The sequence below is a fragment of the Bicyclus anynana genome, chromosome 12 (genome assembly GCF_947172395.1).
Source record: "Bicyclus anynana chromosome 12, ilBicAnyn1.1, whole genome shotgun sequence".
NCBI classification, from domain to species: Eukaryota; Metazoa; Arthropoda; class Insecta; order Lepidoptera; family Nymphalidae; genus Bicyclus; species Bicyclus anynana.
In genome coordinates, this window is record NC_069094.1 from 6,530,430 (window position 1) to 6,557,262 (window position 26,833).

General features: G+C 36.2%; 2 protein-coding genes across 2 annotated transcripts; both read left to right on the plus strand.

Moving 5' to 3' along the window:
- Positions 1-804: 804 nt before the first annotated feature.
- Positions 805-14,160, plus strand: LOC112047773 (uncharacterized). The gene is made up of 15 exons (XM_052884798.1): positions 805-868; positions 2,057-2,283; positions 2,750-3,079; positions 3,594-3,737; positions 4,099-4,203; positions 4,276-4,512; positions 5,083-5,305; positions 5,841-6,008; positions 9,841-10,067; positions 10,333-10,662; positions 10,815-10,964; positions 11,650-11,760; positions 11,879-12,121; positions 12,808-13,030; positions 13,635-14,160. The coding sequence occupies exons 1-15, from the start codon at positions 805-807 to the stop codon at positions 13,826-13,828; spliced, it is 2,976 nt and encodes a 991-aa protein (XP_052740758.1). The 3' UTR covers positions 13,829-14,160.
- A 1,803-nt stretch (positions 14,161-15,963) lies between these two features.
- On the plus strand, positions 15,964-24,277 carry LOC112047769 (pyruvate kinase-like). The gene is made up of 9 exons (XM_024085003.2): positions 15,964-16,002; positions 17,366-17,498; positions 18,226-18,449; positions 19,556-19,885; positions 21,091-21,237; positions 21,996-22,097; positions 22,439-22,684; positions 23,260-23,482; positions 24,089-24,277. The coding sequence occupies exons 1-9, from the start codon at positions 15,964-15,966 to the stop codon at positions 24,271-24,273; spliced, it is 1,629 nt and encodes a 542-aa protein (XP_023940771.1). The 3' UTR covers positions 24,274-24,277.
- Positions 24,278-26,833: the final 2,556 nt, after the last annotated feature.

Sequence of the window (26,833 nt, forward strand, 5' to 3'; positions counted from 1 at the left end):
TGTTTGGATCAAAATTAGTTGGGGGCCCAATTAATAAAGGTCCCTTCATTAATTGTTCCCCCCAACTATTTCTCACAAAAAGAACCAAAAATGCTCCCTTAAAATAAGTATGACTTAACCAATGCAGAGTGTTCACATCTTTTGGAACCACACTTAAGCAATAACACAGTGCAATGTATTCGTAGGGCTTTTTTTTACAACGGATTACTATCAAGTTAGTTTTTCGTGAGTGAGTTATTTACGAAAATTCTTGATTCTGATAGCTAACTGAGGAACCCGGAAATAAAAATGTTTGTACATTGGAACGAAATAATGTACCACAAAATTTGTAGGAAATTGTGGCTGATATATTTTATAATTATTAATAAAGCAACAGTAAAAGAAACAGCTGATTAGTAATAACATTTGATGAACTACCCTCTTCCCAAATTGTATCACTACCGAGGTTATTAAAAGTCTAAAGAAAAAAAATAAACATTAACACATATGTCATGTCATTTATTGACACTTTAGTATAAACAAATATCGTATTTTGAAGTATATTTTAGATTTTTTGGATAATGGTTTTTTACAAATTTATTTATTTATTAAAGCGTATTTTATAAATAAATATTTTTGCATACAATTTAAAGAAGATACTATGCAAGCACACTAAACATGATATTACGGACAATTAATAATTAAATAACAACGATTTATGATACCAAATTCCAAAATTATATAGTTTCTGACGGAATATTATCACTACTACGGACAGTACTCAATATGATTAAAAGACGGCAGACAGATTCTCTGAAAGACGAAATGTATATCCTTAGTTATACAGTTGAAAAGGGATATAGACTAACTCCTTTAATGGTCACTTTCTGTAAGTGTGTAGTAGCTCCTAGTGTGTGGTAGCCCCTAGTGTGTGTAGTAGTTTATATTTTTTGATTTTATTGGTCTTTGAATTTGCTTTGTCTACAGTAGTTGCATCTGGTATGTACCTACTGTAGACAAAGCAAATTATTATAAGTCGTTGTGTCCAATGCAGTTCTAAAGTAACCTAAGTACCTTAACTAATCAAATGTTTGTTATAACTATGAACGATGTACGGAAAACCGAAAAAGTTTGGGTGTGATCTGAGTGGGATACAAGATCAGGTGGTAAAGACGCAGAACTACCGTACCTACATTTTTTTTATTCTTGACAAGTTAGCCCTTGACTAGAATCTCACCTGATGGTAAGCGGGCCAGCTTGTTGGGAGGAGGATGAAAATCCACACTCTTTCAGGTTTCTACACGAAATCGTACCGGAACGCTAAATCCCTTGGCGGTACGTCTTTGCCGGTAGGGTGGTAACTAGCCACGGCCGAAGCCTCCCACCAGCTAGACCTGGACCAATTAAGAAAACTTCAATTGGACCAGCCCAGGGATCGAACCCAGGACCTCCGTAATTCCACCGCGCATACCACTGCGCCACGGAGGCCGTCAAAAAATTTCATTCTGAAGGTTGGCACTCACGACATCTGATGCGCCAGTTGTCATCCCGGTGAGTCGTCACCCAGACAATATGTGCTTTCGGCTTGTTCTTCTTTTGCCAACATGAGTAATTGCACAGACACAACCAAGCAGCTAAACTCTTTCACCAAGAGCTTTATCTAAAGTATAGTCTCCTTGGCTAGAGGTTGCCTTATTATAAGTATTCACCGGTGCCAGTGCTTGAACGCGACGGAATATGGCTCTAGCAGTCATCATGGATCTATTCTTGTGAATAAGCGTGGTGTTGGACCGGGCACAGTCGAGGGTGTTATTGGTGGTAATAGCATATGGCGAGAAGCTGAGCTGAGTGAGAGAGAGCTGAGAGTACAGACTCAATAGTCACAATTAAGTTTGCAGTAATGACATGGCTTCATTAGTTGCATGGTTGCATTAGTTGGTAACTATTACTGGCTACATTAGTTAACTAAAGCTACTTTTATCCATCCATTACACAGATTGCATTCACACATAGACATAGTAAATTGACACAGATACCTAATACACTAGTTTATACAAGTCATACGGTAAATTTCCAGGCACGGGAACATTTTCCGATATTGATATACGCCGGCTAATAGAATTGGGTCTCCACATAATCAGATTTGAAATATCAAACGTCACGAGTGGAGATAAAATAAAATTGCTCTCAATGTTGGAGTCCGCTGTCAAGTACTGCTGCGTTAAGTTCGAGGTGTCCACTTGGCCGATCGCCGCTTCTATAGATTTGCCCCACTTCTGTATTAGAACTGGACGTTTGAGTGCGGTATGATATCATCCTATTATTATACTTTCATACTGATCCCTATCTAAATTATCCATACTCATGTTATAAATAGTAAGCCACTCTGTTTGTTGATTTTTCACGACTATACTGCTGAACCTATTTGTACGAAATTTGGAATAAAGATAAATTGGACTTTAGAGCAGAAGATAGGCTACTCTTTATCTTGGAAAAATTATTATTATAAAATATTACCTAATATATGAAATAGTTCAAACAATGCACAACACAAACTCAACGAAGAAGAAGCGAAAGAGGAAGGAATAGAGTTAGAAGAAGAAATAACAAATAGAGGGAAAATAATATACTTTTTCCTGCGGGTCACTGGACGGGGTGTTATTTAAAACCAACTTTTAAGTCGTGAAAGGAAGGATAATTAATAATTGTTTAGGTGTCATTCAATTAGATATCTATGTACACTAACTCACTCACTATCGTGGTTTTTCAGGGCCCTAAGGAGCGATTCATAAAGGGGAATATTGTCGAATTGACATCAAATATAAAATTTTGTGACAGTTGTTCTAAAAGCAAAATATTCATAGACGATCACAAAATATTGAACAAAGTTAAAGAAGGAACTGAAGTAACATTAAACCCTGGGTATATCAGCTTAATTTGCACAGACGTTGTAGATTTTCAAACAATTAAATGCAAAGTAATAAAGGAAGGTGTATTGGGCAACTATGAATATGTTTGCTTTCGTGGAGTACCCCGTGAAGTACCTGTAGATCTAAGTCAAGTTGACTTGGAACTAATACAATTTGCTAAAGAATTTAATGTAAGTTTTTTATACTTTTAGCCACATAGGTAATAATAGTTATCTATTTCCATAAGATATGAGTATACTATACAGTTACAGTCATCAGCAGCCTAGCTTTCATGGCTTAAAACAGAACGGCTTGTTTATAGAACCTTAGACTCTACATACTGCATTTTTTACTCTATGTCTAGCCCGTACTGCGATCTTGTCTGATGCTAAGTTATGATGTAGTCTAATATGGAAGCAGGCTAACTTGGAAGAATCATTACAAGACCAGAAAGAAACTTAGTAGTTTTACTAATACTGAACTCAATATGTATAAGAAACAGTAATAATATACGATGGTTAAATAAGAAAAGAAGCATCTAATATGTACTGTACGTAGATACATAGAGAGTAGACATGTATGTAGATTACAGGCCATAAATGACTACCTAATTTTATAAGAAATAATACTTTGTCCTGAAACATACATAGGACTTGTATTATACATAAATGGCCATATACTTATTTGTATACTATTTTATTTTAGCTAAACATCATAACAATAAATGTTGTTCATAGTCCAATAACCCTAAATAAGGTGAGAGCATTGTACCCAAGTACCGAAGCACCACTGTTGTTCAGCACCATATGTGACCAAGAAGGACTAGATAACATTGATGATATAATTGAGGTAGTATAATTTTATTTACTTTTAGTTATAGGACGCTTAGGACATTGTCCGCACCTAACTTTATTCTACCTGTAAAAATCACAAAAAATCCATTAGTTAGCACTGATTATTTTCTATCTGTTAATCCACAATAATGAACATGTGTGCAAAATGACAAACCGTTTGAATCATTTTTGCCTAACTTAGTTACAAACACATAAACATACAAATACACAAATATAATTTATTCAAACTTACATGTTAATGACAAAAGTAATTAATTATTTTTTATAAAAAATAAGTTAAAAACACAGGTATCCACATTTTCTTATTGAATAATTTTTAAGAAACGTTTGAATTACATTCGTAGTTTTTTTTTTAGGAATCTGACGGAATTATATTGGCTAGAGAATTACTTGCATTTCATATACCATCTATGCATCGAATGCATGCAATACAATTACACATTGGTGCAAAATGTCGAAAGGTAAAACGTGTTACGATTGATGGTAATTTTGAAGATAAAATTTTATTAAAACTCATAGATTTCTGCCCTCAGTCAGGAAAACCATTCTTCATATCTGGAAATATTCTCGAAAGGACTTTGCAAGATGGGAAGATATCACTCAGCGATTTATCGGATATTAACAATGCTGTCGCTTATCGTGCGGGGTTCGTTCTTCAAAATTATCGCGATACTGATCACTTGATCCAGGCTGTGAAGATTTTTGATACACTGTGTCGATCTGTGGAATATAGAACCAGGGATATAGAATTTTGGCATGCATCAAGCGAAGTAATCAGATAATTATTAATTACAAATTAATGTTCTTATGTTCTTAGTTTCTTGTATGGTGGGAAGTAAGGAGAACCATCTCTGAAACAGAAAAGTGTCGGTTGAAATTCGTTAAAAATAAGTACTCGTAGGCACTGTATTACAAGAGTAAATACACAGAACAAAGATAAAGCGCTTAAACTAAGTATTGATACGATCATATTATATATCCTTTTCGTAGACAAATAAGTCAATAGACAGCGTCCATTGCAGTTGCTCAAAAATCAGAACTTATGGTAAAGAAACGAGACATGGTGGTTCGAATTATAAATAAGCAGTTAGCTTAAAATGTTTTAAGAATGGATATGAAAATATATTTATCTATTTCAAATAAATAAATTTTGTGTTTGAATTTTATTAAGTACATCTTTTGACTTCAATTGACTTTTTTGTCCGTGTATCGTTTTTTTTACGCTAGCGTCAATCTGGTTGGATTTTCAACTATAATTTATGAGGCTCTTATTTAGTCAAACTCCAGAATGTTGCTTCTTTCTTTTAAGTTACCTTCTTAATCTATTTTATTATTAACAGAATAAAATACCCGTCAACAATGCAGTAGCTTGTGCAATTGGCTGTGCCATAGCAGCAAGACAAATGAGAGCGTTAGTAATAATTGTACCAACTGTTAGTGGTAAAACGGTTGTACAGCTTACACGTATCGTAACAGACAAAATCATAATAGCTGTTAGCTCCAAACCAACTATTGCTAAAAAATTACAAATGTATTATGGAGTATTTCCATTATTATATGATGGTTAGTATTCTTTGAACTAACTACTTAATTAAAAACTTATTTGTAAACGTCTACGTGGAGTTGATTGAATAGAAATGTGTGGCAGCAATCAGTCTTTTTCCTCTAAAGGTTTTAAAAAATCCGCTAGGGGAAAAATCCGCTCCGCTTACTACAATTTGACCGTCAAATTATAGTAAGCGACACTTATGTGTCTAGTGATAGTACTAGTGATATTTGCAAAGGATAAAATGTTTTTTTTTTTAATTTAAAATTAGTTCTACCTAGTTCTACTATCAATAACGATTTTGGGGGGAACAAGTAAAATGGGTCGATACCAACTGCTTAGTTTATCGTTAGTCAAACTATTTTTAAAAATTTAGTATAATTGACATTAACATCTTTATCACAAGTTGATATTTTGTAGCTTAAACATAAGAAAATTCTTTAAATTAAGACCGGAAAAGTACCGCCACTCTTACTAAAAGATATTTTTTAGAACAATATTTATTTATTTAGCTATTCTTTCGTTTTAAATAAACTGTAATTTAAATTATAGAAAAGGCAAACAAAGATTGGGAACAAGAAATGACAGCACGCATTAAATTCGCTGTATCCTATGGCATAAAGCACAAATTGCTGAAATATGAAAGCAAGTATGTTGTCCTTAGAAAATCCAATGCAAAAAGCTCATATGCCGACACTATTAATATCTGTACGGCAACTCGTGAAGAGAAAGAGCTAGAAGATTGCACCTTATTGTTGTGAACTATTGACCAAATGTTGGCTGCGTGTAGTAATTGGCTTGATTGACTTGAAATAGATAGTGAAAAATATTATATTGTTCAAACCAACAATATTGTTCAAACAAAGAGAAGATACTTGTATTCCTTTGGTCATCAGAAGATATTTTGAGACACTTTGTAAATAAAACATTCTATGCAACTTTTGTTTTTTGATTTAATTTGTAATACTGTTTATGAAATAAATTGATTCAATAAATACTCTAAAATTAACGTGTCCAATGAAATCTCTGTATCATCAATGAGTACTTGAATGAGGATGAAAACTAGAAAACGGAACATAGAGCATTAGAATAGAGAAATCTTGTGATGTCATAGATTCAATATGGGTGACGTACTATCTATACTAATAATATAAATGCGAAAGTAAGTCTGTTTGTCTTTTACCTTTTCAGGGCTAAACGGCTGAACCGATCAAAATGAATTTTGGTTTTATGATAAACGGGACCTTGGCGCAGAACATAGGCTACTTTTTATTCCTAATATAAAAAGCGATAGCGATATTGATATTGAGCGATATTGATAATAGAATAGAAAACCAAATCCTCGTTATGAGTTTGAATTTTAATAATTTTTAAATATTACGTAATTTTTTTATGATTTATGCACAATCACTAACCCCTTGATGTATAAAGCTGAAAGGAGATCATTCATTTTGGGCCCTTTTTAAAAGTGCCGGCCAACGAAAAAAAATTGCATGAATCGTTAGATCTAGCCATTTGGAGTAATAGCTAATATGGCATGAAAGTTGTAGGAGGGCTCTGAACCAAGTTATACAGGTTTGAAGATTCGTTATTTCCATACATTTTGTCGATTTTTAAAAGTGCAAGCCAAGAAAAAAAACTGGTACGTATCGTTAGAACTGCCTATTTGAAACAATATTTGGTATAGCACAAATCTTGTAGGAGTGCTCTGAACCAAGTTATACAGGTTCGATGACTAGTCACTTGTATACATTTTACTCAGTTTCGTAAGTGCCCACCAACAAATAAATGATACGTATCGTTATAACTGGCCATTTGCAGCATTAGTTACTATAGCATAAACATTATAATGTAGCTCTGTGTCAAGTTATACAGTTTCGATGGTTCGTCAAATCCATCTATCTTATTGAATATTTTAAGTGCCGTTTTACACAAATATGGTACTTATCGTTAGAACTGTATATTTGTAGCAATATTTAGTATTGCACAAATGGTGCAGGCTTGTTCTGAACCAAATATACCTGTATAAGTTTCGATGTCTCGACACTTTTATGTATTTTATTGAATTTTGAAAGTGCCGACAAACAAAACTAATGATACGTATCGTCATAACTAGCAATTTCCAGATATAATGGCATATCTCCGAATCAAGATATAATGTTTCGATGATTCATCAAATCCATATATTTTATGGTTTTTTTTAAATTACCGTTCACCAAAAACATACTTCGTTAAAACTAGACATTAGGAGCAATAGATAGTAGGACGTTGCACACGGTTCAGAACAATCAGATTCCTGAACAAAGGTATATAAGTTTCCTGATTCGTAACTTTCACACATTGATTTCCGAGATGTTGTTGTCCGAAGAGTTAGAAAACATTTTGTGTGCCACATGCAATGCCACATTATTGTGCAAATGCATTTAAAAATTGTTATGTTATTGTGGATTTTGGGTAGAATGAAATAAAAATATTTTTTTTAAGTTCTTTCTTCTGGCTCAGAGCAGGCCTACAGCATTTGTACAATACTAACTATTACTCCCAGTTCCTATGATACGTACCATTTTTTATGGCTGGCACTCAATATTTAATGAAATTCATGGATATGACAAATAGTCACACTTGTATAACTTGTCTCAAAGCATTTCCACAAAGTGTCTGCTTTACTAACCAACTAAATACTGTTCTAAATGACCAACTTCGTTAAAACGATACCTATAAGAATTTTATTGGCAGGCAACTTATAAATCAATAAGATGATATAACGGGCCATCAAAATTGTATAACTTGGTTCAGAGCATGACCAGTTATAACGATACGTTTCATTAGTATTGTTGGTGGGCACAAAACTCAATTATAAGTCATAGAAGTGACGAGGCATCGTACCTTTATAACTTGGTTCAGACCAAAACTACACCATTTGTGTCATACTAAATATTGCTCCAAATGGGCAGTTCTAACGATAAGTACCATATTTTTATAAAACGGCACTTTAAAAAATCAATAAGATGTATGGATTTAACGGATCATCGAAACTGTATAACTTGACAGAGAGCTACATTACAATGTTTATGCGATAGTAACTTTTCCTGCAAATAGTTAGTTATAACGATACGTATCATTTATTTTGTTGGTTGGCACTTACAAAACTCAGTAAAATGTATAGAAGTGACGAGTAATCGAACCTGTATAACTTGGTTCAGAGCACTCCTACATCATTTGTGGCGTACTAACTATTGCTTCAAATAGGCAGTTCTAACGATACGTACCAGATTTTTTTCTTGGCGAACACTTTTGAAAATCGACAAAATGTATGGAAATAACGAATCTTCGAACCTGTATAACTTGGTTCAGAGCCCTCCTAGAACTTTCATGCCATATTAGTTATTACTTCCAATGGCTAGCTCTAACGATTCGTGCCATTTTTTTTTTGTTGGCCGGCACTTTCAAAAAGAGCCCAAAAATGTATGGAGCGTGAATGATCTCCTTTGGCAGGGAGGTATTTTATAGTTAGTAGGTATTCACTAAGAACGGATTTTGCAATAGGGCTGAATTGAAGAGGTCTAAGGGCGGACGAAGCCGCGGGCGTCCGCTAGTTCTACTATATATGAGCGAAATATCCTCTTAGCTGATTTAAAAAAAATTAAAAGAAAAAAATATTCTCAGATCTTGTTATAGACACAAAATTAGAAAAAAAGAACTTTAACCATAAAATGGCATTTTTCAAAGACATTTTTAAACTCATTGTGGGTTTTAATGAAACTTTAAAAAACACGACCCAAATAGTCATTTTATAATATTAGTGTTTATTTCTTAAATATTTATTTCCACTTTGTTACGATAGACTATCTTGAATTTTAGGTAAATTATGACTGAAAAGAAACCAGAACGTATATCGTTCGACGATGTTGATTTTAGCAAACCAGATGTTTTGAAGAATCCGCCATACAGATATAGAAGATGCCCAGTATTGGTTACTTTAGGTAATGAGTGTAATTTATAAATAAAAATTTTCTTCTCTGCATTTCATTAAGCAGTTATGTAAAATTATAGAAAACCTAGCAGACGCCCGCGACTTCGTCCGCGTGAAAATCGATGTAAACTTTCAACCCCTATTTCATCCACTTCTAATTATATTTTTGCATAGTTTACGTCTAATAAATAGTCCATTAATAGTTTTACAAAAATATAACTGAACCTCAGAATACAGAAAAAAGTGTTTTTCTGTATTCTGAGAACTGAACTATAAGTAATATGATTAATTTACATTAAAGAAACGTTTCAGCCCGGTCAACAAAAAAACGAGAAGACAGTTAAAAATGGCTTTAGTATCGATTTTAATATAATGCCCTCCAATAAAAATTTAAAATCATCTCCAACCTGTACACATTTGAACCCGTTACTGTTTTATTATAAGTATAGATTATTATAATTATTTAATTACAGTTTTATTATAAGTATAGATAAATAATTTTCTGAAGAGAAGGTGGTCAATTACTGTTTGAATTTTAATGACTTGCTTTATATTTCAAGTTTTGTATTCATGGTTTAGTTGATGCCCAAATAAGCGTAGTTGATGTACAGAAAATGCTTCAAGCTGGAATGAATATAGCTCGATTTCAATTGTCAAATAGTACTAGAGGTGACAAAATGCGTCTGCTGGCCAAAATTGACAAAGCTGCACGATTCTGTTGCGAGAAGAACGACGTAAATAACTGGCCTGTCGCTTCGTGTTTTACATTAAAAACTTGTGTTGCAAAAACAGGCCTCTTGGAAGACGTATGTATCAATTACGGATTTTCTTTTTAATTTAGACACCGCATGGACTTTTGAGTCGTGATAGCCCAGTGGATATGAACTGTAGTGGATATGCGGGTGTAAGTTCGAATCCAACTTTTCAGTTATGTGCATTTTAAGAAATTAATTATCACGTGTCTCAAACGGTGAAGGAAAAACTGGTAGTTTGAAATTGGGGTAAAGTAAACTTTAACTATTTATGTACCTGCCTAACAAGGTAAGCTTTAAAATTAAATTATAATTTTAGAATGAAGATTTTATCACCTTGGTGGCGAATACTGAAATAATTTTATTTTACGACGTCAAACGCTTTGACAAATGCAATGAAAGAAAGATTTTTGTGGACTATCCTTTGATTGCAGTCGATATTAAAGTGGACACAGTAATTTCAATAGCCTTCGATGAAATTATCTTGAAATGTATAAGTATAGTTGATGAAATTTCTATAAAATGTATCGTTATTAAGGGTGGAATGCTGACTAGTTTGTGTGTTTTAAACGCTAGGAACACAAAACGATCAGGACCACTTGTGACCAAAAAAGACTTAGAAATGGTGCAATTAGCTTTAGATTATCAGGTGAATACTTCTGATTTATTATTTATTTATTTAGATTACATATTTTAATACGTACTAAGTGCTTCTCAAACAAGCACAAAGAGGTCTGTTAATAATACTGCATTATATATTTTGAATTATTATATAATTACGAACATGATTTTTGATGATAGGTAGATGCTGTATTAATAAACTATACCAGGCATTCTGATACTGTTAAAATAATTAAGAAATTTATAAAATCTAAAAATGTCAGAAACCCATTAATATTATCTGGTATAAGTTGCGAAGAAGGATTACAAAATATTGATGATATAATCAAGGTAAATGTGTGGTTTTTATAATTAATTTAAATATTTTTCCAAATTTAAAAATCTTCATCTTCAATTATATGTATTGCGGTAAGGCTAGGTTCGATTTCCTATTAATATTATTTAAACTTTTAAACTTAAATAGCGGACGCCCGCGATTTCGCCCATCTATTTATATTTTCGTGTGTTTTACGCTATGTCACCGCGCATAGGTGAAATGTTGTGTGCTTAGGTGAAATTCCCGGTCGTAGCGTGGACAGGCGAAGCCACGTACGGAGCACCAATACGCGCGCGGCCGGAGGCCGCGCATTTTATGTACTCAGAAACAAAGAACGAAAGTATAAATAATACCAAAGTAAGTCTGTTTGTCTGTCTGTTACCTTTTTACGGCTAAATGGCTGAATTGATCAAGATAAATTTTGGTATTCTAATAAATAGAGAATTTTATCCCTAGAGAAGGGGGTATAAAATGGGTTTGATAGGGGTTGAAAATTTGTATGGAAAGTCCTTCATTTTTAGAGTTATAATTATAAAAAATTGTGCATAAATCATAAAAGAAATACGAAATGTTATGTAATTAAAGAATTTTTAAAATTCAACGCCTAAAGGGTTAAAAGGGGATGATGAAAGCTTACACTAATTATTCGCGGACGAAGTGCCGGGCATCCACTAGTTAAAATATAAATAAAATTTGTAGGAAAGCGATGGAATTATTTTATCACGACAGTACCTACCGTATGAAATGGAATCCTGTAAACAATACAAAATGCCTCAAATACAAAAATGGCTTGCTGGAAAATGTTTGTCAGTAAGAAAATCAGTTAATTTTTAGGCAGATTGAAATAATTTTTTAAACATAAATTCATTAAAAGACATTCATAATGTAGAATGACTTATTTTTAATAATTGATTTTTTTATCATGAAGGCCGGCAAACCTCTGTTTATTTCTGGTGGGGTTTTCAATGAAGCACTCAAAAGTGGTAATTTTAATAACAATGAAATAGCAGATGTAACAAATGCATTAATGGATGGAGTCAGCGGATTCATTCTTGGAGAATGTTATAACCCAGATAACATAATAGAAGCATTGCGAGGTATAAACGAGTTATGCTTCACTATTGAACCATTGGTTACGAGCAAGATATGTTTTAAGAGGATCATTGAAGAGGTACGTCGCGTTTAGCCGCTGCTGCTTTTTAACGTGCTTATGTACAATATGTAGCCGGAAATGTTGGTGGTGGTTGGTTGGTTGGTGATGCTGGCGGCCCGAAACCGTTGTGTTTGGGTCTATGCGAGAGACCTATGTCCATTGTCATCTATCGGCTGATAATAATAATGATGATGAATGATGTATGTAGATAGTTTTTTAAATGTAGAAACCTCAGAATACAGATAACATTACAAACCACGTTCAGCTATCTATATAAAACAAGCATTGTGTCCAAAAATTGTACCTATATCCCCGCTTGTACCTATTGTCCCGCTTGTTCAAGAAATTACACCAAAAAAAGAGTAATTTTAACGGCTTCATTTCTATGCGCGATCACACCTTCTGGAGTTTGCTGTAGTCTTTCTGAGGTAGAAACCATCTTTGCCTTTTTGTCTTTCTTATGAAATTGGTTTAGTATCGGTAGGATAGTTCAAAAGTCTATTAAAGATTCTTTTAACGAACATTTTGCCATATATTTTAAAATATGACCAATATTTCCATGCCTGTCCAACTAGTCAAAAAATACTGTGTTTGATATGGGTACCGGAGGGGGATCGAATCATGACGTATCAGTGATGAGTTCTGCCTTTTACTGTTGAAATATTGTGGTTTTTATGTATAAAGACTAATATTTTTTTTTGTAGGTTAAGATGCCAGTAAATGCCGCTGAAGCAACAGCGATGTCTTGCGTTGCCGTAGCAAATCAAACGAATGCTCGTGTGATCATAGTTCCCACTGTCACCGGCAAGACGCTCAGATACCTGCTCTGGATGCGACCGTCCTGTCTCATTATAACAGTTAGCACTGACATCCACATCACGCGCTACCTTATATCCTACAGAAGTGTTATGCCACTATTGTATACTGGTTAGTGAATTTTTAAACTGTAGTATACAGGTACAGTAAGCCTGAGATTCGCACCACGATAATCTGGAGATGAGAAAAGATAAATCAAAATTGAGGATATAATTTACAGTCGTTACAGTGTTCCGTTATAATGGCTGATATGTTGCAATTTTATACTTACCTCGACATCACTGTACTTCGCTAAGTTATTTCATATTCATAGTTGTCACGTTCTCTTCAAAGAGCTTCCTCATTTGATGCGAGATGGAATACCTCAAAATCTTAAGTTCAGAGGCATCTTGAGGATGATTTGAATTTACTTGTACCTACGTATCGAGTATGTAATTATATTCTAACTGGCTAATGTAAAATGAATGTGAGAATGTTTATTATGCTTTCGCGCTTTATAGTCAATCAATTAGGGATACTTCGTTCGCTGTATTTAAAAAAGCTTCTATTTTTAAACAATGGCAAGTTAGCCCTGATGTTACACTTACGATAGTTGGTGACGATGCAGTTTAACATGGAAGCAGGCTTTCTACAAATAGGTACCAACAAACTCTAACAGCTTTTCAGATGCACCGGGCTTAAAAATCATCTACATTAACGCGATTTTTATTGACAGGTTCTCAAAAAGGTAGCTGGCGTCTTAATATGGAAGCACGCATTTTATTCGCCCTTGAATATGCAGTCAAAAGAAACTGGCTAGAGTACGGCGACACATACATTAGTTTGCAAAGATATTCTGACTCTAGTTCTTTTTGTGATAGCGTCAGCATCTGTAAAGTGAGCATCAGCAAGAAATCTTTAGTCGAGTGAGTAAAGAAAACGTTCTAGAACAATCCCTTTTTATTCTTACAAACTAGCGGACGCCCGCGACTTCGTCCGCGTGAAACTCGATGTAAACTTTCAACTACCCCTACCCTACCCCGACAATATTGATTTGTAGTACATGATAAGTATCAGAGATGGCGCTGTATGTGAAAAAAGATTTTCCCGCTTTTCTGTTGAAATTTTTCCTGAATTTTCTTTGCTATAAACCTCACGGAGCCCGAGACCTTTCCAACGAATGCAAAACCGTGGAAATCGGTACGTGCGATCTGGAGTTATAGCGTCAGGAAGGAAAATCCGACTTATTTTTATATAGTAGATTAACCCTTGACTACAATCTCACCTGATGGTAATAATGCAATCTAAAATCATTATAAAAAGAAGCGGGCTAACTTGTTAGGCGGAGGATGAAACTCCACACCCTTTTCGGTTCCTACACGACATCGTGCTGGAACGTAAAATCGCTTGGCGGTACGTCTTTGCCGGTAGGGTGGTAACTAGCCACAGCCGAAGCCTCCCACGGCTAGACTTGGACGAATTTAGAAAACCATAATCGGCCCAACCGGGGATCGAACCGGACATACGTCTTGAGAATCCACTGTGCATACCACTGCGCCACGTAGGCCGTCAAATCCTTGCATATCTCCCTTGCTTCTTCCATTCTCATAAGTCCTTAAAGGTAAGTTCGTCGTATTAGGGTACTCTTGAACTTGACTTTGAAGTATGTTAGCTACCTAACATAATTAATATCAAATCAATAACAACCGCATTTATCGTTAACAAAAATCACAATGTAAAATGGCTAATGTTCTTTCTCTATGATATCCTCGAATGTCAGTATAGGCACTGGAAGACATTCTTTAGCTTTTTTTAACTTTTGATCAGTTAGCAATTAATAAATAGTGAATACGAAATCACGTGACTTAAGAATGACTGACAATAGTTAGTAATTTTTGTATAATAGATATGTCCACTAACATTTACGTTAAAGTTTATGAATTGGCTTGCTGGCCTTCTTCTAGAAAAATAATAAATACAAATAGGAAACATGATTTTCTCGCCCATTTCTTTGTTAAGGTTGGTACGCTGTAAAAATTTTTTTTGCTATTCAAAGTTATATAATTAGAAATTCATTTAATTTTATTTTAATAAACGTTTATTGATGATTTCGTTGTTATTTCCAGATGCGAGGAAAACCTCAAAGAAAATTATTTATTTTAGAAGGGTTTTTTATAACAAGACGGTAATATAGAATTGAATTAATTTTTAAATAGTTTTATTCTAATTTCCTTAAGCCCCCGATGGTAAAAGTACGAGTATATCCGGAAAACTAACATTTGAGCAAATAGATCATCATCATCATCATATCAGCCGATGGACGTCCACTGCAGGACATAGGCCTTTTGTAGGGACTTCCAAACATAACTATACTGAGCCACCTGCATCCAGCGAATCCCTGCTACTCGCTTGATGTCGTCAGTCCACCTGGTGGGGGGTCGACCACACTGCGCTTACTAGTGCAGGGTCACCATTCCAGCACTTTGGGACCCCAACGTCCATCGGCTCTTCGAACTATGTGCCCCGACCATTGCTACGCAAATCGTTGAGCTTTGTCGGTGACTTTGGTCCTACTGCGAATCTCCTCATTTCTGATTCGATCACGCAGAGATACTCCTAACGTAGCTCGTTCCATCGCCCGCTGTGTGACTCTGAGCCTTCTTATGGGTTCCATAGTTAGCGACCAAGTCTCGGTATAAATAGATGTTGCTTTTAGTTGCGCTGGCTTATTTGTGGGGAGTCGGGAATATTGCTCAAGTGACTATAGCTGATATGGAGTCTACATAACGTTTATGTGGCTTAATGAACAATGTGTAAATGCCTTAACCATTCGGTGAGTTTTTTTATTGTTTGAGGTTTTAATGTGTTTGGTGCCTATGAATTTCCTACTCTTTGGTAATTTTTACTTTTTTTAAATTCTAGTTGTCAAATTGACAAATTTAATGATACTGATATGACAGGATTAATGATATTGTATCGCAATACGCTGTTTGTTTATTGTTGTTATTGTTTTGTATTTTTACCTCTTTAATTTAGTTACTAAATTTGTTTATAGGTAGTTTACAATGGTGTGGCCAACAGCACTCGATAAGAAACTTGGCGAGGTAAGATTTAAACATTTTAGTTTGTGATCAAAATCATAATGTGCGAATAGCACTAGCTTTAACCCTTATGTTCTGTGAGTTTAGATCATAAACCTGTTGGCTTACGAGTTAGGCTCACAGAATATATCGTAATGAATTTTCGCGGCACCCCTGAGGGTTTTTTACGGAACCTCAGGGTTCCGCGGAACACCTTTTGGGAACCGCTGGTTCTTAAACTGAACTGAGTTCGCTGGAACTCGTCGTTGTTACTATATACTAATTATTTATACTAACAAAACTTGAACTTGATAAATCTATAATAATATTATAAAGAGGTAGACTTTGTAGTGTTGTCGTGGGTAATTTCCTGGATCTTTATCACTAGAAAGTCACGTTACTTGTGAGTGTCATAGGCGGCCTCCGTGACGCAGTGGTATGCGCAGTGGACTTACAAGATGGAGGTCCTGGGTTAGATCCCCGGCTGGACCGATTGAGGTTTTCTTAATTAGTCCAGGTCTGGCTGGTGGGAGGCTTTGGCCGTGGCTAGTTAGCCCTACCTATAAAGACGTACCGCTAAGCGATTTAGCGTTCTGGTACGATGTCGTGTAGAAATCGAAAGGGGTGTGGATTTTCATTCTCTTCCTAACAAGTTAGCCCGCTTCCTTCTTAGATTGCATCACTTACTTCCTTCGAAGCATTGATCACTTACTTCCTTCGAAGAAAGGTTAACTCAGTATCTCATAGCCTGACCTGGGATTCAAACCCAATCAAGCTAACCACCGGACTAACAAGGCAGCTTAAACTTTCATTAGTTTAATCATCATAATTAATAACCTATATTTGGCCCACTGTTGAGCACGGGTCTTCTCTGAGAATACTCTGGGGTTAATAACTGTGGGGTTAGGCTAATAGGCCACCACGACGACTCCATGCGGATTTGCAGACTTCACACACGTAGATAATTAAGAAATTTCTCAGATAGGTATGCAGGTTTCGTCACGATGTTTTTCCTTGACCGTTTAATACATCATTATTTGGCTGCTGGGAGGTTTCGGCCGTGGCAAGTTAGCACCCTACCGGCAAAGAAGATTTAGCGTTCCGGTACGATGTCGTGTAGAAACCGAAAGGTGTGTGGAATTTCATCCTACTCCTAACAAGTTAGCCCGCTTCCATCATAGATTGCAAGAATAAAAAAAAAAGAAATTATCAGCCAATAGACGTCCACTGCTGGACATAAGCCTCTTGCATGGACCTCCAATCACAACAGTCTCAAGCCGCCATCATCCAACGCCAGCTCCCTGCAACCTGCTTGAAATCCTCGGTCCACCTAGTGGGGGGTTGAATTAATAGATATTAAGTATTAAATATTCGTGCATTTTCCAAGTTCAATGCAATGGATCTCCCCGGGCAGCAGTTAGCATCAGCGCAGGCGAACACGCCATTAGACCATGTACTAAATCTCGACATCAAGGCACCAGCGGCTTGTCAGCGTCTGACAGGGATCATGGCAACCATGGGTAAAAAATAATGTTACTAATACCCAAGTAGATCGAGAAATTATAATGGGCCTGTTTCAAGATAATATGGGAAATTATTTATCTGATAGCTAGTAATTTAACTGCGTCGAATGCCTTAAAACATCATTGAAGAATAACTTAAAGGGTATCTGGCAAAGGGTTGCTATGACTGATATGATATATTGGTTGCTATGACTGATATCATCCTTTAGAAATATATTTTACTAGCTGACGCTGCGCGGTTTTACCCGTGTGGTTCCCGTTCCCGTAGGAATACGGGAATAGTATATAGCCTACAGCCTTCCTCGATAAATGGGCTATCTAACATAGAAAGAATTTTTCAAATCGGTCCAGAAGTTCCTGAGATTAGCGCGTTCAATCAATCAAACAAACAAACTCTTCAGCTTTATAATATTAGTATAGATTAAGTTTTATTAGAATTATGTTTTAGACATGCTATGATTGAGAGACATTCGTGGGAGATATCTGTATAATATTTATAAACAAAATAACTTATTGAGTATAATTGAGTGTAAATAATTTTAGAAGTGTTATTATTTTATTATTTCTTGCTGTCTGGGCTATGTTTCAGGTTTTTTTTATCATATTAGTGGACACCCGCGACTCTGTTGTTTATCCGTCTGTATAATATTCTGTACCAAACTTCACCTAAATAGGTGAAGTAATTGCGATGCCTTTATAATATTAGTGTGAAGATATGTTTAAGGGAAATCAACATATGACGTTGAAGTTATCGAGAAGATGATATCGGCTGGCATGAATATCGCTTTACTGAATCTCTCGTTCGATACATTGGAAGATCACGTGGATACGATAAAGTTAATACGACAGGCGGCGAAGAACCACAGCATTAGGATCGGTAGTCAGTATCCCCTGGCCATCGCTGCACGTCTACCAGGAAAAAAAATCAGGACTGGATATATATCTGACGTGAGTTCTCTAGTAATTTAAATTATTTGTCTTTCTAATTCTAATCATATTTTGTCAAACGTGAGTCTGCAATCTCATAACTTGTATTAAACTTTTTTAAATATGACGTCATTGTCATCATTACGTCAGCCGATTGTCGTTTTTGACTTATCTCCCTTCCGTTCTTCCTTTCTAATATCATGGTCCTGACGTGCTTGCATAGAGTATCTCCTTGCATCTCGATTGGTGTCGTCGGTCCATCTGTGTGAAGTAGTAAAAGATCGGCCATGATTGCATTTTCCTGATACTTTGAGATCCTAACGTCCATCGATTCTTGATTGATTGACTATTGTCATTCACTGACTCAACTCGATGATCTATACTTTCCAATTCGATCAAGCAAAGATACTTCTAGCGCACTATATGCATAGAGTTGCTTAATAAGGCCCATTATTATTATCAATGTACTGTATTCTTGTTTATGGCAAATAAGTATGCGCTTGACTACGATAATGCCTGATTAAAATTAATGACGAAATTAAATTTGGAACGCGCTTGTTTGCCTATTAAACATTTATATATCCTTAAATGTTTATTGACATAGCTCAGCGAGTTGCGAAGCTAAAATGACCATTACCATAGCAGCACTTCAGGCAGTACACAATCATGGTTCGAAAAGCCGATGGACGTTGGGGTCCCAAAAAGCTGGAATAGCGACCCCGCACCGGAAAGCGCAGTGTTGATCGACGAGTACAAGGGGTTGCAAGGATCCGCTGGATGGTAACAGCTCGAGATCGGTGTATTCCATGCTAGAGGCCTGTGGTCCTGTAGTAGATGTTTGATCATATCAGCCGATGGACGTCCACTGCAGGACATATGCCTTTTGTAGGGACTTCCAAACATCACGATACTGAGCCACATGCTTCTAGCGAATTCCGGCGACTCGCTTGATGTCGTCAGTCCACCTGGTGGGGGGTAGTCAACACTGCGCTTACTAGTGCGGGGTCGCCATTCCAGCAGTAGACGTTTATCGGCTATTAATGATGATGATGATTAAGATGAAATGTTTGTTTCGATGACCAACACCTTGTCCGCATGCACTATAATGTCAATAAAAATATTTCCAGACGTATGGCAGTTCTGTGGAGCTCGTAGCAGGTGAATCCGTCCGCCTAACAACAGACGAAACATACAAAGACAGATGTTCCACTTACACCGTCTACGTCGACTACATGCACTTTGCCGAGCAGATCAGCAAAGGCGACTATATAGTGATAGACAACGAAATGATCGTCCTCAAAGTGGAGATGATATCTTCCACAACACTGACGTGCGTTATCGAGAGGGGCGGCCATTTGGGATCATTTAAAGATGTTTTCGTCCCTAATGTCACTTTTGATATGCCGAATTATACTGATGCCGATAAAATGTTTATTGATATGGCCGTTCGGAACCAAGTGCGTAAAGCTGTGTTTTGTTATCGTAGCTTAGTACTAGCAGTAAACAATGTTGTTATCTGTGAGTATTCATAATATCTTTTAAATATTTGTCAGCGGACGCCCGCGACTTCGTCTGCGTGGAATTTAATTTTTCACAAATCCTTCGGGAACCGGGATTTTTCCGAAATGAAAAGTAGCCTTTGTGTTAATAATGTATTTCCATTCCAAATTTCAGCTAAATCGGTTCAGTAGTTGCGGTGTTTAAGAGTAAAACACATCCATACAAACTTTCGCGTTTATAATGTTAGTAGGATTTTTTTACATAATTACAATTACACTATACATAGAACTTAATAGAAACATCAGAACGAGATTTTATATCAAACAATGAGTAAGTTGATTGTATTAATTTTATATGAAATGAAATGCAAGAAAATGAAAATATACTTAAATGCATAATATATATGTATACTCAGAGGCACAATTATCCGCCCTCTTTAATATGACGGGAGTATATTAAAGTGGGTGGATAACTGTGCCTCTGAGTATATTTTTTATTCAATTTAAAGTTGACCTTAGTCAAAGAGGGTTAAGTTGTACAAAATTAAAAAAAAAAAAAAATCAACATTAATTTATTTCAAGTAGGCTCAGATTACAAGCACTTTTGATACGTCAGTTGACTATTTGTAAAAATTCTACCACCGGTTCGGAATGCTGGTTCTGCTGAGAAGAAACCGGCAAGAAACTCAACAGTTGACAAGTTTTACCCATTCCTCTATTTTTATTTATTTTATTTATTCCTCAAATACAGCATCATAGCGGAACGTTAAATTGCTAGACGCCTTTAGATATAGGGTGGTAATCTATGCCTAATACGTCTATCACCAGATCACATTTGTACTAATTTTACATTTAAAAAATATAAAATCTTAAATTGATCCGCGCTGGAAATAGAATCCAGGATCTCTCTATTGAAAACCACTATGTTACCAACATCTCCATAGAGGATGTCAACAATAAAAGGTAAAATTAATATTAATCTTTTTATAAATTCCTTCTCTGCACAGACAAACCCAACACAGATGTTATTTAATCATTATAAATTAATGTGATATCTAGATCTGTAGAAGCTTGCGAAAACTCTTCTAACAAGACATCCCGTAATTGCAAAGGACTTCTTTAAGACAATTAAATTAGTTAATGAAATAGTCCATTATTTTCAGTTGGACATTCTTGTCGCGTCTTTCGTTAACTCAAGTAATAGTATTACCGAGCTCAGGTACTTAATGGGAGAGAAAGGAAAGAAAATAGCTATTGTTGCTAACATCCAAACTATTGAAGGGTTTCGTAACTACGATGACATTATGTCGGTAAGTTTCAATACTACCTGTCCAATATGTAGCGAACTTTCCAAGTACTTACTACTTACTAATATTGTACAGCTTCCGTTGACTCTCTATGTTTTGCCAATCAGTTATGAGCAACTAGCCGTCGTCATTCCGCGGTTTCACCTGCGTAGTTCTCGTCCTCGTGAGAATACGGGGATAAAATATAGACACTCACAAATAACGTGGCTTTCTAGTGGTAAAAGAATTTTCAAAATTGGTTAAGTAGAGCTAGAGATTTACTCTACAATACCACAAAGTTTACTTCTTGCTACTATGCGTATTAGTATGAATTTAGCTTGGTCTATAACAATTGGATTAGCTTTTTCTTAGGAGATGGGATATGAACCTTAGACCTGCCGTGCTGTTAGAGGATAATGTTATACACTAAAACATGTTAATGACAAAGGGACTGACACCTAAAACACCAACCAAGTAAAATTTCTTTGAATAAAGAGAGGCTCAGTATTTCACAGCTCGATCCACGTTTCGTGATCTAACCCAGGACTTCGTGATCTAAAGCCACATAGGCTCATAGGTTAACCTCTGAACCAATGACCTCAATAGCTCAGACAATCAGACTCATTACAGAGGGGTGGTTCGATTCCCACATGTCGGACTATTGTCGTACCCACTCCTAATACTAGTTAAAGGGGAATGGGAATATTGGTCACATTTAAAAGATATGACAAATATTCTTTTTTATAACGCTATTTGCTATATGACGATACAATTACTTTCAGGTTGCAAATGGCATAATGATAACTAGACAAGAGTTAGGTTCAGACATAACTCCAAAAAAGTTAGTAATAGCACAAAAGAACATGATTGCTAGAGCTAATAACGTAAGTTATACATTAATTTATTTTCAACCGACTTCAAAAAAGGAGAAGGTTCTTCGCCGCGTATGTTTTTTTTTAAATCTAAATTATACTCGTTATCAACCCATATTCGGCTCACTGCTGAGTTTGAGTCTCTCAGTATGAAAGGGCTTAGGCTAATAGTCTACCACACTGGCCCAATGCGGATTGGCAGACTTCACGCAACGAAAATTCTCTGGTATGCAGGTTTACTCACGATATTTTCCTTCACCGTTTGAGACACGTGATATTTAACTTCTTAAAATGCACACTGAAAAGTTGGAGGACCCACTGGGCTATCACGGCTCTTTAATTACTATTTACAGGCAAATGTTCCTGTTTTCTTAAGCGCACACCTCCTAAGCAACATGCGGTACAACGAAGTGCCGTTGCGAGCGGAGCTGCTCGATATAGCCAACTGCGTGCTCGACGGGGCCGATGTATTGGTGCTCTCTGCTGAGACTGCCGTCGGCCTCTACCCGGAAGCTACGGTGCAGTGTATGGCTGATACTTGCAAGGAAGCTGAGGCTTGCATTTGGACTAAACAACTATTTTCTGATCTCATTGACAAGGTACTTTTATGCACAATAACTCACTGAGCCAGACCCTCAGACCAATTATAGAAAGACCTGTATCGCATCCAAATTCATGAATTAAGAAAATTCAGAGATATGATGTTTTTCCTTCACCGTTTTAGACACGTGATATTTAATTTCTTAAAATGCACTTTTCTGAAAAGTTGAAGGTGCCCTGGACCGAATTTGAACCTACACCCTCCGAAATCGGAGGCAGAGGTCATATCCGCTGGGCAATACAGTAATTAGCCAATAAATATCTTATAATTGTAGCTTTATTATATGTTTATCACCGTAAAATTGTAAATACCGTTAGTTTATAATCAATCTCGCTAGATTGAAAACTGTAGATAGATTGTGAACTCCATACATATTCCTAAGAACCGAAACTTGAGATGCTCAGAAACCAATGGTTAGGTTTGTCAATCTACCAAATAATAAAACGTTAAATTGTAAGCAGTATGTCGCGGTTCACAATCTATCGACAGTTCTCTCGCGAGATAAATTATAAATTAACGGTATTAACATTTTGACGGTGACATAAACACGATAAATTTTCTTTAATTTCACAGACACCTATGCCTTGTGACCAAACCACTGGCACCGCATTGGCAGCTGTGATGGCTGCGCAACGGTCCTTAGCCGCTGCCATAATAACCGTCACCACGTCTGGCAAATCTGCTCAAGTTCTGTCCAAATATAAACCTCGCTGCCCCATCATTGCCGTCACCAGATATGGGATTATTGCTCGACAGTTGCATATGTGGAGAGGGGTGATCCCTTTAGTTTATGAATGTATGTATCGCTATCAGTTTATTTTAATAGCCTCAGTCTTACTTTATTCTATAGGAATTTTTTGGAGCATAGATAAACCACAATGCTATAATGAGTGTTGGCAGGCATGAAGTGGTAATGTATGACTATGTAACAACTTAAATATCAAATGTTTATATAGTGATTGACGACTTAACGTACTCTACAAGGCGCAGAGGCACCACTAACTTCTTAATTCTTATTTAATAAGTAGTAGACGCCGCGCGATTTCACCTGCGCGGTTCCCGTTCCTGTAGGAATATGGCGATAAAATATAGCCTATAGCCTTCCTCGATAAATGGGCTATCTAACACTGGAATAATTTTTCAAATCAGACCAGTAGTTCCTCAGATTATTAGCGCGTTCAATCAATCAAACAAACAAACTCTTCAGCTTTATAATATTAGTATAGATTTAATTCTAAATTGTTAATTAAAACACAACGAATAAGTTCTGTTGTATTTTCATAAATTTATACATTTCAAATGGATTATTATTTGTTTATTTTGTCATTAATAATTATTTTCCACCTGGTCAGCTACTATTTCGATTAATAAGAAGCCTTTTTTATTTTCATGTTACTTTCAGCTGATCCAGCCGTTGATTGGCAAAGTGATGTTGAAAATCGTGTGAAATACTGCATCGCTTGGGCCAGGGAGCACGGGTTTGTTAGGATCGGTGACCCGCTGGTTGTCGTGTCAGGATGGAAACAAGGTTCTGGCTTCACCAATACCATGCGAATCATGTATGTTCCCGCTGACCCTGCGAGTTAGTGATCTCCAGCCTAACGATATTAATGTTCTTTGTGAATATAGAAGTGTGGAATGAAATATTATGATCGAAATAAAAAAAAACATTAATTAATTTATTTAATTTCGAACTAGCAACGCCAATTTTGGACAGCAACATATGCTGAGAGATTAAAACGGTTTGAACGATGATTTATTAATTATAATAACAATACATACCTATAGGTAAAATATATTGTAGGAAATAGTAGTCTGAGACGGATATGACGTCGCTCGATCTCGTGATGGCTCATGCCGAAGCTAGGTGGTGCGACGTGTAAATAAGGATAAATAGAGTAACATAAAGAGAAGGGAGTTAGAGAGGGGTACTGAACGGGCGGGAACGACTGGCTGTAAAGCGCTCGCCGTACGGTCAGCTTAAATATTATCATGGCGTTTGAGCCGTCCACATTTCTTGTTGTGTAATTCTTTAAGGATTACTTGGGATAGGCGGGTAGAATTTAAACCCGCACCTCAAAATCTATAAATTAATACACCCATTTTCAAAGCTTCCGGAAAATTTTCCAGGCAAAAATACCAGCTGATTGGACTAAATAATAAATGTAAGGTTTCAGATTGATCAAATTATTAAACACCACCCTTCCGTATCCGAAACCAGCCAATATTTAATGACCAAATACCAAATAGTGCGATCGAGAATGGCCCGAGTGACGGAATGGCGGTAATCGGCATCAAAGGGTTAACTCTGCTTGCTGGTCGACGAGGCAATTTGCACAGCTCTCTGAGGTGCTCAAATTGAATTTATGTAACCTCGCTTTCACACCAGCCACATACTGTACTTTGGTTTGTCATTTTGAATTAATTGACGATTTTTTATGAACTTTAAACCATCGTCGCTATCTATAATAGAGGAGGCTATTCGGTATTTTACATTTAATTTTAATCGATCATGACTTTAGATTATTTAATTTGATAATTAATTAGTAATTTAGTTTTATCTTGTACTATTATTTATATTCTGTGATTTTATGTCCAATTTCAACAGAATAAAAAAAAACTCTTACAAGTCATCTTAAGGCAAAAGTTGCTTATGAAAGTCAAGTAAATTTCAGAATCAGTATCAAAATCATTTATTTGCAAGCTTAGACCATTTAAATAACAGGACCTGCCTCGCTAACCGTTACCCCTCTGGCAAAGATCAAAAATCTATGATCTTACTCGTTTATAAATGTTGAAGAATGATGTTTCGTTGTTGTATTCGTTTTCGTCGTTTTCGAGCTCCCTAAAAATGCCGGTTTGTGTAGTTAAATGGCATTAAAAACGGCCAAAAACTTGTAGTTTGGTAAAAGATGGTAACGTTTCATTCGAAATTATTTAAACCTTGATTTTATCAAATTTGTAATAAAAATAATTTATAAAAATAATCGATTCTTTTGCCAAACATCGATCAGTAATACCGGACCGGGTTCTAACCTACACACTCTATACTTAGAGGCAGAGGTCATATCCACTGGGCTATCACGGCATTTAAGCAAATGAATATAATATGCTTTATTTGCTTAGATAGGTTAATAAATGAATATATTTAAGATGGTTTACTATTAGTCGGACGCCCGACAGAAGTCATAACATAAACCTGCTGCCGTATGCGTGAGATTGAGGAAGCCAGACACAGTGCTGTCGTAACGCGTTACGTTACGAAGAAGATTACCCCACGAAAAATATTGTAAAATATATTGTTAGTTCCCGTGTGTCAGAGAGGGGTAATATAAGCGCACGTAACCGGTGGCCGGCCCGCGCCAAAAGGTATCGCCGTCGCCATGCGATAGACGATTTAAGGCTTCGCTTGGAAATTCTCTTTGCCTACGCTTTGCATACTACGTCAAAATTGTTGAAAGAAAAATTTTATTGGACCTCCACATTTCATACGACAGGACGTGTAGCGTCAAATAATCTCTGATGACCCACTTTCAAAAGAACTGGGGTTGGTTGTCCAACTCGTCTATTTTCTCGCGTACAGGTCATACATATTAATAAGTTAAATTGAACGCAGGCTGATGCATCACGTGACGTCACTCCAGTAGCGGATATTTGTATAGTAGTTCATCAGAGATATGTCATTCACAGTAGTGGATATTTGTAAGCCGTGACAGTCCTGTGGATATGAGCTCTGCCTCCGATTCCGGAGGGTATGGGTTCCAATCTGGTCCGGGGCATGAACCTCCAACTTTTCAGTTGTGTGCATTTCATTTTAAGAAAATAAATATCACGTGTCTCAAATGGTGGAGGAAAACATCGTGAGGAAACCGGCATACCAGAGATTTTTTTTAATTGTCTGCGTGTGTGAAGTCTGCCAATCCGCTTTAGGCCAGCGTGGAGGACTATTGGCCTAACCCCTCTCATTCTGAGAGGAGACTCGAGCTTAGCAGTGAGCCGAATATGGGTTGATAACGAAACAGATAAGTCTAGAATATAAAATATGATTAAAATAATGTACCTACTTCATATTTTCATAGAATTTAGGCAATGATGCAATGAATACATAATAACTTGAAGTGGTTAACATTCGTTGTCGAAATTTTCA